General features: G+C 45.0%; 1 protein-coding gene across 1 annotated transcript in view; it reads left to right on the top strand.

Annotated features, from left to right (window-relative positions):
* Window positions 1-692: 692 nt before the first annotated feature.
* The window catches only part of FAT4 (FAT atypical cadherin 4), a 174,282-nt gene continuing 156,208 nt past the window's right edge, over window positions 693-18,766 (top strand). The window contains exon 1 of the mRNA XM_019628416.1: window positions 693-7,264. Coding sequence (XP_019483961.1) covers window positions 2,090-7,264 — 5,175 coding nt within the window. The 5' untranslated portion in view covers window positions 693-2,089. The remainder of the gene's footprint in view (window positions 7,265-18,766) is intronic.

Genomic DNA, 18,766 nt, shown 5'->3' with positions numbered 1-18,766 from the left:
ACACTGAGTTCCCCTGGCTTTTCCTATAGGAAGTCCAAAGTGCGGTTGGTACCGAGGCCTCGGTGCCCCGAGTCACCCGGGAGGCGGGGGAGGGGAAGAGTGGGTGCAGGCTTAGGGCTGAGCCGGCCCTGGAGCGCGGGGAGCTCGCTCCGCAGACCGAGGAGGAATGGGAGGAGACGGTTTGGAAGTCGGATCGCAATACACAGCTCCCTCCCGTCTCATCCAGAGAGGAAACGGTTAAAGCAAATCTGCGCCGCGCATTCCCAGACAGGCTTTGCTTAATCCTTCCTCCCCCTCTAGCAGACCCTCACCCCCCGCCTTTCTTTTCTTTCTCTCGACCCCCTTACCCCTGAGTTATTAGGAGCATAACAACCGAACAGCCTTCCCCCCAGACCCCGCCACTGAAGTTATTTATCTGCAAACCTGACCTCACTCCCATCTATTCTGTGGCAGCCTTTTGCTGTTATTGCTCTGACGCCGGCCAAGATTTGACCAAAAAGGAAAAAAAAAAAATCCCCCCCTTCTCAACGCCTCCGACTCGCGGGGCTCCCACAGCCGACCACCTCCAGTCCCCCCGGAGGCCGGAGTGATGAGCGTCCCGAGCAGCCAGTCGGCGGCCGAGGCGGCCGGGGCGTGCCGGCGGAGGGGAGCGCGGGGCCGAGGGGGCCGGGCGGGCGGGGGCGGGGCGGTAGGTGACAGGCCCGAGCCGGGGGCGTCCGCGCGCGCGCCGGCGCGGATCCACAAGCGGCGAGCGCAGTTTCGGAGCCCGGCGCGGCTCGCGGTCCTCCCGCCCCCTCGGTTTGAGTTTCGGTGGCGCGCTGGGCGTGTGCGTGTGCGCGCGCGCGTGCGCGTGCGGCGGCGAAGGGGCGGGGCGAGCGAGGGACCCGCTGCCGCCGAGAGGGGCTCCGGCGCTCCGGCTCCGCAGTCGCACAACCCTCAGCCCGGCGGGCGCGGAGCGGAGCGCTGACAGGCGCCGTCCCGAGCCGCCGCGGGCGCAGCCCCAGCCCGGCGCCGGCGTCCCCGCCTCCTCCTCCGCCGACGGCGAAGGAGAAAGGGGACCGGCCGCCCCCCAGTCTAAAGCCTTGCGGATTACAAAGTGAAACTGACCCGGGACAATAAAATCAAAGCTAAGCAGGGCAGGGGCGAGGCTCCCTGCAGTGGGCTTCCGACGGGGCCGCCGGAGCACGGTCCCCGCGGCATGCTAAGGGGAGGGGACGCGGGGACCGCACGCCTCTGCCGCCCGACCCCCGCGAGGCCGAGAAGAAAGGGAGACCTGCGCCCGCTGTGGATGTACAAACATGGGTCGGCGGGCGCCCGGGCGGAGGTAAACTGAAACATGCCGAGGAGCGCTGCACGGTGCCCGCGCCCGCAGCAGGGCCGGGGGCGGCGGCTGCCGGAGCAGGAGGACGCGGCTGAGCGCTCGCGGGCACCGGAGCCCTAGCGCCCGCGCCGGGAACGCGGTTCGCCCGCCGCCCGCGAGCCGCCGCCGCCTGGGCCTCGGCGGCCGCTCCTGCCGCCCCTATTCCTGAGTGGGGACTGGAGGAGACCCCAGGTCTCCAGCTCTGGGGGAAGGAACTCGCCGACCTCCCGGCTCCATCCCGCCGCTCCCGGTGCTCAGTTGTCCTTCCCGCCCCAGTTGCTTGGCCGCCGGTAAGTTCCAAAGTTTCTGAAGTCGAGCGAGGTTTGCAGTGGTCGCTGATACACCTTAAAGACGGGCCACTTCTCGCAGCTCACATCCACCCGGGCGAAAACGCTCAGACTTTCCAGATTCTGAAACAACGTGAAGGGGGAACTAGAGGAGGTTTGAGAAACTTTCCTGGAACTAACTCATCAGCGCACAGGAGCGTCCCGCGGAATGCCCTGCCGCCTTGGGTCCCCGCATCTCTCTGGCACGAAGTGTCCAAATGGCTACCTGGAACCGTTCGCTGAGGCCACTTGCTTCTGCTGGGCTGGCGGTTCTTTGATATAGCAGAGCGCTCAGACAGGGCCATCGGCTGCATACTGGCTGGAACTGCTGAATCCCGGTCACCAGCGTGCTTTGCCTCCCCTCTTCCTTCTCTTGACCACACCGTTCCCGGGAGCCAGGACCATGGACGTGGCCGCAGGTCGGGCTCCTGGCCGCCCGTGGCTCGCGCTGCCCACCCCCTCAGCACTCCAGCTCCTTCGCGTCTTGGGGCTGCTGTCCTTGCTCCCTGGGCCGGCCCGGGTCGGCGGGGCCGAGCAGCGCCAGGTGTTCCAAGTGCTGGAGGAGCAGCCCCCAGGCACACTGGTGGGCACCATCCAGACGCGCCCCGGCTTCACCTACCGGCTCAGCGAAAGCCACGCCCTGTTTGCCATAAACAGCAGCACGGGGACCCTGTACACCACCGCCACCATCGACCGCGAGAGCCTGCCCAGTGACGTGATCAACCTGGTGGTCCTTTCCAGCTCGCCCACCTACCCCACCGAGGTGCGAGTGCTGGTGTGGGACCTGAATGACAACGCCCCCGTCTTTCCGGACCCCTCGATCGTGGTCACTTTCAAGGAGGACAGTAGCAGCGGGCGCCAAGTCATCTTGGATACGGCCACCGACTCGGACATCGGCTCCAATGGCGTGGACCACCGCTCCTACCGCATCATCCAGGGCAACGAGGCGGGTCGCTTCCGCCTGGATATCACCCTGAACCCCAGCGGTGAGGGCGCCTTCCTGCATCTGGTGTCCAAGGGCGGGCTGGACCGCGAGGTCACGCCGCAGTACCAGCTACTTGTGGAGGTGGAGGACAAGGGCGAGCCCAAGCGGCGGGGCTACCTCCAGGTGAACGTGACTGTGCAAGACATTAACGACAACCCCCCGGTGTTTGGCAGTTCCCACTACCAGGCGGGGGTGCCTGAGGACGCGGCGGTGGGCTCCAGCGTCCTCCAGGTGGCGGCGGCGGACGCGGACGAGGGCACCAACGCGGACATCCGCTATCGGCTGCAGGACGAGGGGACCCCCTTCCAAATAGACCCCGAAACGGGGCTTATCACGGTGCGGGAGCCCCTGGACTTTGAGGCCCGGCGCCAGTACTCGCTGACGGTGCAGGCTCTGGACCGAGGCGTGCCTTCCCTGACCGGGCGCGCAGGGGCGCTGATTCAGCTGCTGGATGTCAACGACAACGACCCCGTGGTGAAATTCCGCTACTTCCCTGCCACCTCGCGCTACGCCTCGGTGGATGAGAACGCGCAGGTGGGCACAGTGGTGGCTCTGCTCACCGTGACGGACGCAGACTCCCCCGCGGCCAACGGGAACATCTCTGTGCAGATTCTTGGGGGCAACGAGCAGCGCCACTTTGAGGTGCAGAGCAGCAAAGTGCCCAACCTGAGCCTCATCAAGGTGGCCAGTGCCCTGGACCGCGAGCGTATCCCTTCTTACAACCTGACAGTTTCCGTCTCGGATAACTACGGGGCGCCCCCTGCCGCCGCGGCCCAGGCACGCTCCTCTGTGGCGAGCCTGGTGATTTTCGTCAATGACATCAACGACCACCCCCCTGTCTTCGCACAGCAAGTGTACAGAGTGAACCTGAGCGAGGAGGCGCCCCCGGGAAGCTATGTGAGTGGAGTGTCGGCCACCGATGGCGACTCCGGCCTCAATGCTAATCTGCGTTACAGCATCGTCTCTGGCAATGGACTAGGCTGGTTCCATATCAGTGAACACAGCGGCCTGGTGACCACCGGGGCCGCTGGGGGCTTGGACCGTGAACTTGCATCCCAGATTGTACTGAATATCAGTGCTCGGGACCAGGGCGTGCACCCCAAGGTTTCCTACGCCCAGCTGGTAGTAACTCTCCTGGACGTGAATGATGAAAAGCCGGTGTTTAGCCAGCCAGAGGGGTATGATGTGTCTGTGGTGGAGAATGCCCCAACAGGGACAGAACTATTGGTGCTCGGGGTGACTGATGGGGACCTGGGTGACAATGGGACAGTGCGCTTCTCCCTACAGGAGGCTGAGACTGACCAGAGGTCCTTCCGTCTGGATCCGGTGTCTGGGAGGCTGAGCACTGTCTCCTCCTTGGACAGAGAGGAGCAAGCTTTCTACTCCCTGTTGGTCCTGGCCACGGACCTGGGCTCCCCTCCCCAGTCCTCAGTGGCTCGCATAAACGTCAGTCTCCTGGATGTGAATGACAACAGCCCTGTGTTCTACCCAGTCCAGTACTTTGCTCATATTCAGGAGAACGAGCCTGGAGGTAGCTACATCACCACAGTGTCTGCCACTGACCCCGACCTGGGTCTCAATGGAACTGTCAAATACAGTATATCAGCTGGGGACAGGTCTCGGTTTCAGGTTAATGCTCAGAGCGGGGTGATTTCTACAAGAATGGCCCTAGACAGAGAAGAAAAAACAACTTACCAGTTGCAAATAGTGGCTACTGATGGTGGCAATTTACAGTCTCCCAACCAGGCGATAGTGACCATTACTGTGCTGGACACTCAGGACAATCCACCTGTGTTCAGCCAGGCTGCCTACAGCTTCGTGGTCTTTGAGAATGTGGCTCTGGGATATCATGTGGGTAGTGTGTCTGCATCCACCATGGACCTCAATTCCAACATCAGTTATCTCATTACTACTGGGGATCAGAAAGGTATGTTTGCTATCAACCAGGTCACTGGGCAGCTTACCACAGCAAGTGTGATTGACAGAGAAGAGCAATCCTTTTATCGGCTGAAAGTAGTGGCCAGTGGGGGCACGGTGACTGGAGATGCTCTGGTTAACATAACAGTTAAGGATTTGAATGACAACTCTCCCCATTTCCTTCAGGCAGTAGAGAGTGTGAATGTGGTGGAGAATTGGCAGGCAGGCCACAGCATTTTCCAAGCCAAAGCTGTGGACCCTGATGAAGGTGTCAATGGCATGGTGCTCTATAGCCTGAAGCAAAATCCCAAGAACCTGTTCACTATCAATGAAAAGAATGGTAGCATTAGTCTGCTAGGGCCCCTGGATGTCCACGCTGGTTCCTACCAGATAGAGATCCTGGCATCTGATATGGGCGTCCCACAGCTCTCCTCTAGTTTCATCTTAACAGTGTATGTCCACGATGTAAATGACAACCCACCAGTGTTTGACCAGCTCTCTTATGAGGTCACCCTTTCTGAGTCAGAACCTGTGAATTCTCGATTCTTTAAAGTGCGAGCTTTTGATAAGGATTCAGGAGCGAATGGTGAAATTGCATACAGCATTGCTGAAGGAAATACAGGGGATGCTTTTGGCATATTCCCAGATGGTCAATTGTATATTAAAAGTGAACTGGACCGTGAACTTCAAGACAGATATGTTTTACTGGTTGTTGCTTCTGACAGAGCAGTGGAACCCCTTAGTGCTACTGTGAATGTTACTGTAATTCTAGAAGATGTAAATGATAACAGGCCTCTTTTTAACAGTACCAATTACACATTTTACTTTGAAGAGGAGCAGAAATCTGGGTCATTTGTGGGCAAAGTAAGTGCTGTAGATAAAGACTTTGGGCCCAATGGAGAAGTGAGGTATTCTTTTGAAATGGTGCAGCCCGAGTTTGAGTTGCATGCTGTTAGTGGGGAGATTACAAATACTCATCAGTTTGACAGGGAGTCTCTTATGAGGCGCAGAGGGACTGCAGTGTTTAGCTTCACAGTCATTGCAACAGATCAGGGGCTCCCACAGCCTCTCAAGGATCAGGCCACAGTACATGTTTACATGAAGGATATAAATGATAATGCTCCCAAATTTGTGAAGGACTTTTACCAAGCTACAATATCTGAGTCGGCAGCCAACCTGACACAGGTATTAAGAGTGTCTGCCTCAGATGTTGATGAAGGTAATAATGGACTCATTCATTATTCTGTAATAAAAGGAAATGAAGAAAGACAGTTTGCTGTAGACAGCACTTCTGGTCAGGTGACACTAATTGGGAAATTAGACTATGAAGCCACACCTGCCTATTCCCTGGTGATTCAAGCAGTGGATTCAGGGGCAGTCTCCCTCAATTCAACCTGTACTTTAAATATTGCTATTTTAGATGAAAATGACAATACCCCTTCTTTCCCTAAATCAACACTATTTGTTGATGTTTTGGAAAACATGAGAATTGGTGAACTCGTGTCCTCTGTAACTGCAACTGATTCTGATTCGGGTGACAATGCTGATTTACACTACAGTATTACTGGGACTAACAACCATGGAACTTTTAGCATTAGCCCAAACACTGGGAGTATTTTTCTGGCCAAAAAATTGGACTTTGAAACACAGTCTTTGTACAAATTAAATATAACAGCCAAAGACCAAGGAAGGCCTCCTCGTTCATCGACAATGTCAGTGGTGATACATGTGAGGGACTTCAATGACAACCCACCTAGCTTTCCTCCGGGAGATATTTTCAAGTCTATTGTTGAGAACATTCCCATTGGAACGTCTGTCATTTCAGTGACTGCCCATGACCCCGATGCGGACATTAATGGGCAGCTATCCTATGCAATCATTCAGCAGATGCCAAGGGGCAACCACTTCAGCATAGATGAAGTCAAGGGCACTATATATACTAATGCTGAAATAGATCGGGAATTTGCGAATCTCTTTGAGTTAACTGTAAAAGCCAATGATCAAGCTGTGCCTATGGAAACTAGACGGTATGCTTTGAAAAATGTGACCATTTTGGTTACGGACCTCAATGACAATGTCCCAATGTTTATATCACAAAATGCCCTTGCTGCAGACCCCTCAGCTGTGATTGGTTCTGTTCTGACGACCATCATGGCTGCTGACCCAGATGAAGGTGCTAATGGGGAGGTGGAGTATGAGATCATCAATGGGGATACAGACACCTTCGTTGTGGATCGTTTCAGTGGAGACCTGAGAGTGGCGTCAGCGCTGGTGCCTTCACAGCTCATCTATAACCTCATAGTTTCAGCAACAGACCTTGGCCCTGAAAGGAGGAAATCAACCACTGAATTGACTGTCATTCTTCAGGGCCTTGATGGACCCGTGTTTACTCAACCCAAATATATAACTATTTTGAAGGAAGGAGAACCCATTGGCACCAATGTAATATCAATAGAAGCAGCCAGCCCTAGAGGATCGGAAGCCCCAGTGGAGTATTATATTGTTTCAGTGCGTTGTGAAGAAAAAACCGTGGGACGTCTCTTTACTATTGGACGACAGACTGGCATAATTCAGACCGCAGCCATTCTGGACCGGGAGCAAGGAGCATGTCTTTACCTGGTGGAGGTTTATGCCATAGAAAAATCAACTGCTTTTCCCAGAACACAGAGAGCAGAGGTAATGATTTTGTAGTCATTTATTTATTATTTGTTGGTGTGCTTTTTAGAAAGGTCATTCTCTTTATATTTGCCTTCTGTAATTATTTACCTTTGTTGTTGATTATTAATTTTACTGATGGAAGTATATAAAAATGTTCTGGCACAAAGACTAACAAGAATTACATAAAATTTAGCTTTAATCCTGGTCAAAACTAAATAGTGGACAGGTTTTACTCTATTTTACTTCATAGCAATTGTATGAATAAGGCTAGGGAGAAGTCTTTAGCCATTTCAGAAGTGCAAAAAAAAAAATGCCATGTCCATTTATTTAAGCTAAATCACTGCATTAAACTAAACACAGTAAGGAAGCCTACAGGAGGATAGGCAATTGCAGACTATTTCCGTCCCAAAATGAAGAACTTTGGTGGGAATCAGCATTTCAGCATGGCTTCCTAGGGGGCGTGGCAATGGAGGGCAGACTGACAGCTTACAACAGGGCAGTATCAACTTTCACATCCTCAGCAGTCTTGGCAGTTTCCTTACAGACAGTGACTAATTTCAATGTGCCAAGCCAAGTTTGGGGAGATTCCTGATTTCATCTGCCTTCACATTTTAGGCACTATCTTCTGGCTTAAGGTAGTCCTTTCCCTTCCCTCTTGAACTAAAGCATGTAATTGCTGTGAATGATCAGAGATTAGAAGCTGTTTCTTGAGACAAAACTGTATTGTTCAATACCGTGGTATAGGCCCATGTTGTCCTGTCTGCTGACGGGGAAGGAGTTAGTGTTTCATAGCATAAGCAGAAAGAATTCCAAGTGGGCCTTCCCTGGGGCGTATTTTAGGCTACTACCTCCATGTATCATTGATTTGTTTTTAATTGAACTCCTTCCAATGCTGTCCTAATATCAACCAGAAATAAGATAGCTATACTCTGGAAAGCTCTTGTTTGCCTTTTTCTAAGTTCTTTCTCTCCCCCCCCCCACCACCCCAAAGACATTCTAGTGTCACTCAGCCCAAAACACAAAATATCGAATGTGGTTTGTGATGCTTGGCGGGAACCCAGACACAACAGGCAAGTGAGACTGAGCCTCATGTCCTTGTTTTCTTGCTTTCTTTTCTACAGCGGGTGCCAAAAACATGTATACACAGTTTAAGAAAGGAAAAATCTGTATCAAAATTGTAATACTCAATATATACCGATAACAAAAGATGAATACAAGTCATGTGTATACATTTTTGGCACCCCTGGTATTTGGGGGAGGTGAGCGGTTTTCTTCTTTTAAAATGCTCATTTATTGTTATTATCTTTTTGAATCCCTGTGATTTCCCCCCCCTCATAGCTAGTTATGTCTGTTCTATGGAGGGAGCCTTATATTTATGGCCTATAGGATATTAGGGGTATAATTAGAGATGTAATTCTTAGTAGAGATAATTCTAAATGGAGTTCAGTTTTATCTTTTATATAGCCCTGAAGGGACTTCTAACCCAACTGCTCTCTTTTACCTGTTTTTTTAGATCTTACAATAGGTCTTATATATTGCACTTAGGCCATGATTTACATGTAACTTTATTTTGATTTGGTGTTTCCCTCCCTTAAACCCACTCTACTTTCCTTCTCTGGAATTATTTCATAGATGAACAGATTTAATAAGTTGAAAACTGAAATATTTATTAAAGACAGGCAATTAAATAATTCTAGATTTAAGATGAATTTGTTAAACTGTAAAACAAATTATGTTATCGGTTGTTGACTGGCTCAGTGCATTACATTTTTCTAGAGAATATGGAGATTGAGAATAAATGCCCATTATAATCATTAGGAGGTTTATTTTATCTTGTTATTTACTCAGTGGATATGCGAAAATTGACTTAGCTTAAATTTATTAAATAGTGCTGTCTCTGCTAATAGGCCTGCAGATTAAAAAATAATTATAAATCATTTTGTTTATGATAGGGGATGATATGTCTGTTACTTTTTTTAACCTCAATACCCATATGAAAAGTTATTCATATTTACGTACCATATTTATTTAAAAATCTGGGGAGAAATCATTATGATGATTTTTTTTTATAAGAAAAAATTGTTTGTCAGGGTATCTTCTGTGAACTAAAGTGCTGAAATTGTAAACCAAGTTTGAGTTCCCAAGGTCCAACCACTCTTTAAATTAAAAGCAAATGTGTTTTCCCAAAGAATATTGAAAGCAGTAGTTGGGAGCTAGAATTTCATATTATTATTGGTTGTATCTTTTAAGTATATACAGTAAAGTACTTTTTTCCTTCTGCTCAAACAATTAATTTACCGTGATTCTGCAAAAAGAAGTTATAAATTACTTCTGGTTGTCATAGGTGATTTTTCAATAGCTTGTTTCCAAGTGCAAACTTTGCTCCAATGCGTTTTTTAAAAACTTATTCACGTGCACTGATAGGAGTCTGGGTTGCTTACTCAGGTTTCTGGCTGGAGTCATGGCCGATCACATTCCAGTGGTCAAGTGGAGGGTCAGTGGGTAAAAGAGAAATGATTTAATCTGCACTCTTTTTGCAGCTCTGACATTTGTGGGACTGTGGCTCTGATATTCCTGCAGAGATCTGTCCAGTTGTGCACCTTCATTTACCCTACCTCGTCTTTGGCATGGATAGGCATGTCTGAAGGATGGCTTTTGGGATGCAGACACAAGGTTTATTATCCTTCTATTGCATGGCCTTATATGATCACAAGAGTCTTGACTGTGATAGAATAGCTCATATAAATTTTGTTGAATTTTTCTAGGTTCAACAAAAAATGAATATGTAATATTTTATTTAATGTGTGTTGTAAGGGAACATGCAGCTTAGGGACCGGTGGAACTTCGTCAAGGTCAGGGGCTTTGTTTCATTGCTCTTCATTATCTCAGACCCTAGTGTCACCTGAGGTACAGTAGGTGCTCTGTGCGTGTTTGCTGAATGAGGTGGTAGAAGAGCTAAGACCGGAATGTGTGTTCCAGTGCCTCAGAAATAAATTAACAGAGAGAAGCTGGAGGAATGGAGGAAGCTAGTAGATTTGGTCTTGATCATTGATTGAACTAAGAACATAAGGACATACCAATTATCTCAGCTGTACAAATGACTTGAGGATTGTCAGAAAACTCAAAGAGGAAAGAAGCGTTAAGGTGGGTGGAAGGAAATACTGTAGGTGTGTCCAGGTGGCAGCTCTCAAATTGGTTGGTCTCAGGATCCCCTTCCAAGATGAGAAATTGTCACGGACCCCAAAGAGCTTTTGCTTAGGTGTGTCTTATCTATAGATATTTATCATTTTGAGCATTAAAATTGAGAAAAATTTAAAATATTTATTCATTTAAAAAGCACATTGAATATGTAACATTTTCATTTTATTGTTATAAATAAAACTTTACTTTGTCAAACTGAAAAAATAATGAAAAGAGAGACATTACTTTACTTTTTCATAAATCTAGTATCTGGCTTAAGAGAAGACAACTGGATTCTCAAATATCATTCAGACTATTGCAATATGTTGTTTTGGTTACAGTATGTGAAAAGAATCCATCCTCACTCAGGCATATATGGAGTTGGATAAGGGAGATACTTTGATATCTTTTTTAGGTAACTGTCAGTTTTCTTTTGATACTACACCAAAACCCCACAAGTGGTATGTTTTTAAAATGTACTTGCCCTGGTGAATCTGAAACCCTGTTGGTAAACTTCTCATACTTCGTTATATAAAAATATATTGATCTATCTTGCATTCTAAATGGGTCTTTTGCCTATGCATGACTTAGAAATAACAGTTATTGGTTATTTGGAAAATAACTGATAAGGATTTTATCAAAATAACTGATAAGGATTTTATAAAAAAATGTCTTTAAGTATATTGGCTCTCAACCTCATGGTGATGGTTAGAGTTTTCAAAATTTGAATTTTCATTTGATGGCTCAACTTTTATCATTAATGACCTATCTTGTTAGTTGTTTACCTTGAAATATCAGGCTTCGTTTGTTTATGTGCAAACAATAACAAAAAATGGCTGCCACACACTAAGGTGTAAAAAAGCAAAGTTTCTCTGTCAGTTGTTCTTCCCAGTAAAGATCATCTTCCAGAAACAAAGCAGCTAGTTCAGCTCGCAACTCAATCACACACATACTTTTCTTCGAGACAGCTGCAGTGTTTAGGACAGGTTAATGGTTCTTTGAAAAGACATCGAGATTTAAAGGTCTAGAATGAATAAAATTAATAATTGTACTATTTCTTCAAGGAAATGTCCTCAGTTTTTAAGTGAAACTGGCCCTTTGTTTGTACTGAGTGCCTAGCACTGAAGAATTCAATTATTGCTAGAAGACTTTGCAGCTAGTACCACTGTGATCTGTGCTGAGGCACCAGCAGTTTGCCCACCATTGTGTTTGCACCTCTAGTCTCAATGTAAACACCGTAAAAAAGACAACGGATGTTTTGCATTATTATGACACAGTGTTGATTTCCCAGGTCTCTTTAATGGCGCTCTGGCACAAGAAGCCCATGTCTCACCGTGGGAGAAATGTGGGTCTAGGCACTGAGTTTTGCAATTCAGTAAAAAAAAAAAAAAAAAAAAAAAGCCACTAGCAATATTCTATTAACAGTGTGTTTAGAATAATAGGTGAACGTACTATGATTCATTAAATATCAGAAGTGAGTTTTGGCACTTGGATAATAATTTATTTTCACAATGAAGCTATCAAGATTCCCAAGAGATATGATGGAAACATTTGTAAGATCAGCGCTACCAAGTTTGGAAATGATTTTCTATCAGAGGGTTTAGAGTCAGAGTTAGTGCAACTTAGATTAAATGTGTCTCTTGTGTGTCATCGCTCACAGGCAAATATATAAGCAACCGAGCTGGGTATACATCAAGAGTAATAATAATAACAATGAAAATGTATTAAGTATTGCTGCAGTCAGTCACTGAGCGAAGTGCTAAGCACTTTGTAAGGGATTTTATCACTTGAACCTCCGAACGACACTAGTAGTATTAGTCCCACTTCATAGCCATGGAAACAGTCTCAGAAAAGTTACATGATTTGCCTGAGTTCAGATCGCTGGAAAGGAGAATCACATCCAGGCGTGTGTTAAATCCATTGTTTGTACTCATAGAGGCTGCTCCATAAACCCAGGGCCCTCCGTGGTTTTAGCTCTGAGCAGGGCTCTTCACCCTGTAGACAGTACATAGGGATGCTTTTACTAATCGTGTTTTCGCGCCTTATCTGTTGCTAAAAAATCTTTGAAAACTAGTTTTATGTATTGTCTGAACTGAGGAACTCGTGGTTTTTGCCTGCATCAGTCAAGGCCATGGGCAGATGCTGTACACCCGCACGGGGTCGTCAGTGGTGGCAGCTCCCATCCCCACTGGGCACCTGTGGGCGTGGTTCTTGAGCAGGAAGAGGGTGGGATATGCAAGGGGCGGGGCACGGATGGAGAGCGCAGGCGCATGGAGGGCCTCTCCTGCCCCACAGGACTTACTGTACACTTTGGCGGCTGTTCCTGTAATTTCCGAAGGGGGAGAACCCATTTTTGGATTTTCAGATGATACATCTTACTCTCCTGAGGAATCATGGTGAAATTGGAGTGGATGGAGTGCGACGATTATGTTAAAAGGAGGAAAACATTTTGTTGCTTTCTCTGCTTTTGATCTCCAGTGTTTTTTGTGTTTTTTTTTTAAACCTGTGATCCAGTTTTCTCTTTTTTCTATTGCTATGTTTTTACATTTATTAAACAAAGTAATGTGACTTAAAGGTCTCTATAAGTTTTCAAGATGTGTACAAATGTGTATTACATACAGGAATATTAAGCTCATGGCCAGTTGATGGCCATTTAAGCTGCATATTTCGTATGTGGCTTCAGGATGGTTGGTTTGGTCGCTCAGTTTTGATAATAAGAGTTTTGATAATAAGGCATAATTTGCCTTCTGATTAATTATTTGGTTTCTTTTGCCTTTATTTAAAACCCTTATCATTTTAATTCTGTATTATTCCCTTAGATTTTGAGGCAACTACTCTAGGAATAGTTCTGAAAAATATTTATGTACTTAGCATTTTGTGGGATCAATTTTTTATTGCATTGTCTGCATCTTGCACTTTGTCATCATTACAGTGAAAAACTGCCCCAGAACCTCATTAGTTGTGAGGGACGGTTGAGCTAGTGACTCTAAAGGATTCCACATATCCTGAGGTGGATCCTCTAGTCTGAGAATTAATGAATCGAAGGCTCAGCTCTTTATAATACCCATAACAGTGGGTAGTATTCTGAATTAGGAGCATGTGAGTGGAAATAGGCAAAGAATAATTAGCAAATTATATAGGCCGAGTTGAATGAAAAGTTCCTTAAAGTGTCCTAGATATAGAATATGGTAAATATTTTCTAATGCTTTCAGGCTTTAGGGAATCTGTGACAACAGTGGCCAATTTTAGTAGTACATTGAATAAGGGGAGAGTATAAGGAATTCAGACAAGTGAAAATTGTAAAACTAAATTCTATTAGACAAATACTTTTTATAAAATACACACAGGTAATGTATTATATATTATTATATAAAAAACATTCTATGTTAACATGTATGCATCCATTATATTAATACAAAGACTGCTGGGTTTTCCCTGGTGTAATATCCTCAGACAACATGGGACAGTAAAGTCATGAACGTGAAACATGATCTAATTGGCAGATAATATATGTGTTTTAAACCAGAATTAACTACAGGGATGCAGTCGTTTTTAGTTTTCAGACATATATTTAAGAAACAATCAGTAAAAACCAAGTCGTAATGTATTGAAGAAATGTTGAGACATTTAAAAAACCCTGCTTGAAAACTGGCAGTTGGGAGCTGGTGGCATTGTTACTGATTATTTGTTTCAGATTATTTGACATTTTTCTGAAACAGTATCATTTATAGATTCTAACACATATAAAGTTACGTTATGTCAGGCACTGGTAAGCACCAGGCATTGTCTTGCCTTCACAATAGTTTTGGAGATGCGTGTGACCTCTCATCCTCTGACAGACGAGAACACGGAGTCTACTAGGGGTCAAGGGCATGGAGCTGGTTTATGGTGGGAGCAGGATTTTAACCCAGTAGTCTGACATGAGAGCCTGTACATTGGATTCCAAAACAGCAATGACTAGCACTATGTATTATAAGGATGGTTGATACTTTCTGTACTGTCATAGGCATACAACTTTTACTGTGTAAAAAGCTGTTTTCATATTTCTGTGTTTCTTCATACCAGTGGCTGAAGAAATATAGAGTAAAAGGAAATTTAGGTAATGACCCGGTGGTAGGATTACTTTAAGTCCTGATTAGTCTTTATTTAGGTTAGGCTTGAATAAGTGGATTTATAATCTGTAAATTCTTCCTTTCAATTTCTTAAACTGGAGGTGGAATATCTATTTCCATTCTTCCAGTTACTGCCTCATTTATTTTCTTCCCTTTTCAGAAAAATTTCTTGAAAGGCTTGCCTATACCTGCCTTCTCTCCCCCATTCTCTCTTAGATCCACCCCCATCTGGCTTGGCTCCTGCCGTTCCAATGACATTGCTGTTGCCGAGATGATGGGACAGCCACACTTCTAAATCAGCGCCCACTGGGTACATACCCGAAGTCATCATACTCTGGATGTTGATCTTTTTTCTTGGACCAGTTCCTTCTGAGTGCCCTTCAGCAGCTTGTCCCCATCTCCTCAAGTTCCAATTGTTGGGATGCCCCTGGAATCAGTTCTTGAAACTCTTCTCACTTCAGTCTACACTTAGTCCCTTGAGGACCTCAGTCTCCTGATTTTTCATAACGTATATACTCCAAACTTTTGTCTCCACCCTAAATCTCTCCTAAACTCCGAAGTCATATAACCAACCATTACTCATTATGTTTAATTAGCTTCTTAATTAACATTCTCAAATCTGAGCTCCTGGTATCTTCCCCAGTGAAAACCTGCCCGGCCTCAGCCACTCGATGGCAATTCCTTCTCACTCAATGGCAATTCCAGTCCTCAGATGGTGCAGGTCAGAAAAATCGGAGTCATCTTTGACTCTTCACTTTCACACCCTGTGTACAACTGTCAGGTAACCTTGATTCTCCCTTAAAAATATATCCAGAAAATGATTATTTCTCATCACTTCCCCTGTCATGGCCTTGGTCTAAGACACCATCATCCTTCCCTCCGATTATTGGCGACGTATTCCTGTTGATCTCCAGCATCCTTTCCTGCCCTTCTCCTTTCTTGCTTGTCTGACTTACCCACGCTGGCTTCCTGCTTTTCCCAGAACTTGCTGGGCACGCTGCTGCCTCAGAGCTCTTACCTCGGCATAGAATGCCCTTTCCTCCGCATAGAATGCTCTTTCCTCCAGACATCTGTTGGGGTCATTTCCTCCCGTGCTTCAAGTATTTGTTTGTATCTCATGTTCTAAGTGAGAACGTCCCTTTCTTTACTGACTTGTTACTGTAGCCACGCCCTCAGCCTGCCTGACCTCCATGCCCCGTCCCAGGTTTCCATCTTCCTCCCGGTAACATTTACCAGCTTCCTTCTCCAGCTTCTTCTCATCTCCCCAAATGCTAAATGTTGGAATGCCCCTGGAATCAGTCCTTGAAGTTCTCTTTCTAATCTACATTCTTTCAGTGAGGCGCTCAACCAAAACCAATTTTAATACTTTAAATAATACATATACATTTTACATATATAAGTGTGTGTGTGATAATCTCTAATTTTGATTATATTTTATTTCTCGTCTTCTCACTGGAATTATATTCCACATGAGCAGGTAGACTTAGCCATGTTTGTTGATGTACCTCAAGAGCCTAGAACATTACTTGGAACACAGTAGGCACAAAATACATTTTTGTTGAATGATTGGTTGCATTCATGAATAAATGATTGATTACATTCATGTATGACTGAGCTGATTTCCCTGCTTCTGTCTTTGACGCCTTCAGTCTAGCCCAGCAGTTGGAGTGATCCTGTAAATGCTGGTCAATTCATTTTATTCATTTGCTCAAATGGCTTTCCATGGCTTTCCATTTCACTCACAGTAAAGCCACATCCGTACAGTGACCTGTAAGGCGGCCTGTGACCTGGTCGTGTCCATCTTCCTCTGACTGGCTCCGTCCTGGCTGTCCTGCACGGAGCCGGAGCTGCCCAGCAAGCCTAGGGAGGGCCGTGCTCTCACCCGCTCTGCCTCCTTCCTTCCCGGTGCTTCCTCACGTCTTTCTCAAAGTTGCCTTGCAAAGTTCTCCTTCCTTCAACCTTCCTTTTTCTCTTTCCTTCCTTTCATTTCTCCTTAGTCTCTATCATCACCCAACATAACACATATGTTACTCCTTTATGTTGTTTATGGTATGTCTTCCCTCTAAAATATATGTTTCATGAAGGCAAAGGTTTTCATCTGTTTATTATTACTGGATTCCCAGCACCTACAATGACGCTGGCTCCATGCAGACACTCGGTGAGCTTATGTTTGATAAGCTAAGGAATTACTGTTGAACACACTGCAAATATGCTGCTTAAGCGCCAGGAGCTCAGTCAGTCATGCATGCTGAAGGCAAAGAGTCGTTTTTCACTTCTCAAGCCAAGCTGTGGAGCTTCTTCTGAAATTAGTGAAGCCAGCTAATTGGCAAGGGCTGATTTTCTGGGATAAGATGTCGGTGGCTGCATGACTTGACTCACTGAGAGCTTTGTAACCCAATCTCCCGAAATCTTTAGTATCTAAAGTACAGTGAGGGCGCTAATGCTTATTTTATAGATACTTTCATAAAGTAGAACATTTTAGAATGTGTATCATAATGTAAGCTACGCTGTAACCATGTCTTCTCTTTTCCTTAGAATTTACCTAATTTTGCTTTAAAGAGCAAATCTTAACTTATTGTAAACCAGGTTTCTCTTCAGCAAAAAGGTGAGTCCGTAGACAGGTTTTGAAAATCACTCCTTTCGACGTTGATAAGTTGAAGTACTATCATTTTTTTTTAACAAATTTACTATCTTTGCACAACATTTAACATCAATAATATTAGTGAACTTGATTAATAAAATACACAGCAAAGAAGTTACTGCTTAATAATTCATCCCGACTGAGGTTCAGTTGAGAGTGCATGCTTTTTATTTGGAAGAAGCTTGACTGAAATGTTGTCACAGCTGCTCTCATTTTCCTCATCTGTAAAATGGGAATGGTAGTACCTGTTTCATAGCTTCTTGTGAGGGAAAAAAACAAAGAAACTCAGTCAAGTTTGTTAGTTCCCTTCTCTGTGCTTCAAAGGGGAGGTATGCACAAAACTATTAAAATTAAAAAAACACTTTGCTTTGGAGTGCTGTCCTTTTTTCTTGATTTCCCTAACAAGTCTGTAAGGTCAGGTGCTCCTCTCTTCATTTTAAGGAAAAGGCACAGAGAATTTCATGATTGTGTGAGGTCACGAACCTAGACTGACCTCCAGGTTTTTCTGACGTGGGTTAACATATTTGACATTGAACCATGTTGCCCAGTCTGCGATTAAGTTAATGTTATTTACCCATCATTTTACCCCATTTTATTGTTGAGATAATTCAGTAATAGTTATAGTCCCTTAAGGGAAGTAATTTATTAATCCAGAAACTACTTTGTTTAGAGGTTTAGTGGCTTACAAAACAAGCAAATTAAAGCATTAGATTATTCAGTGGCTGTTTCATTGTGAAGCCTTACCTCTGATTTACATGGGGAATGCTCCTCTTTCAATTTCCGGTGATTTTGGTGAAGGACCAACTACTGTGAAGCTGTGTGTTATCTGTGAACCTATTTTGAAAATATTTTTTGTCAACTACTTAATGCACTTTTCTTAATGTAAGTCCAATTAGCTTTGTCAAACAAAGATAAAAGTGTCTATTCTTCAAAATGGCTTTGCTTTTACAAAACATAAATTCTGGTAAGGTCTTAAGTGAGAGTTTTATAATTTATCATTAAAACATTTCCCTGAGAAGAAAAATGTTTTACTACTTACTGAAAATTTCAAAATAAGCAAACGCCGAAAGACAATGGCTCCCCTCTTTCTTGGTATAGTGTCCTATAGTATGTAACTCTTTGTTCTGTAATATATAATTCATTGTTCTTTAGTCAAAACCATTATTTATATTTGCTTATACATTCACTTCATTCTACAATGGATTTGAAACAGATTGCAAAGGCATATATACAATGGAAGGATAAAATAGTTAAATGGTTTCTAGGAAGTGAAAATAAGGATAGTTAAAAAATGATCCTGGAATATATGAGATCAGTGTACAGTAATATATGACTTAGGTACCTTCTGAATTCATGTTTACCTTCCAAAGATCAAATCAAACATAGAAATCAGATCAGGTATATAAATCATGGTGTCCTAAGACTAAACAAACACATGCATGCATGCGAGACTTAACAAAGGAAATACAGATTTTTTTAAACCCAGGGATGTAAGAGGAATTTGTCTCACAGATGCTCAGAGAGATCCATTTTCAAGTGATTATTGTTTCAGTGGTACCCTGGCTGATATAATGACACATTTTCAAC

This window comes from Hipposideros armiger, unplaced genomic scaffold (assembly GCF_001890085.2).
Source record: "Hipposideros armiger isolate ML-2016 unplaced genomic scaffold, ASM189008v1 scaffold_1, whole genome shotgun sequence".
Classification (NCBI taxonomy): Eukaryota; Metazoa; Chordata; class Mammalia; order Chiroptera; family Hipposideridae; genus Hipposideros; species Hipposideros armiger.
The sequence above is the reverse complement of the archived record's forward strand: the minus strand, read 5'-3'. Positions and strand labels throughout refer to the sequence as shown.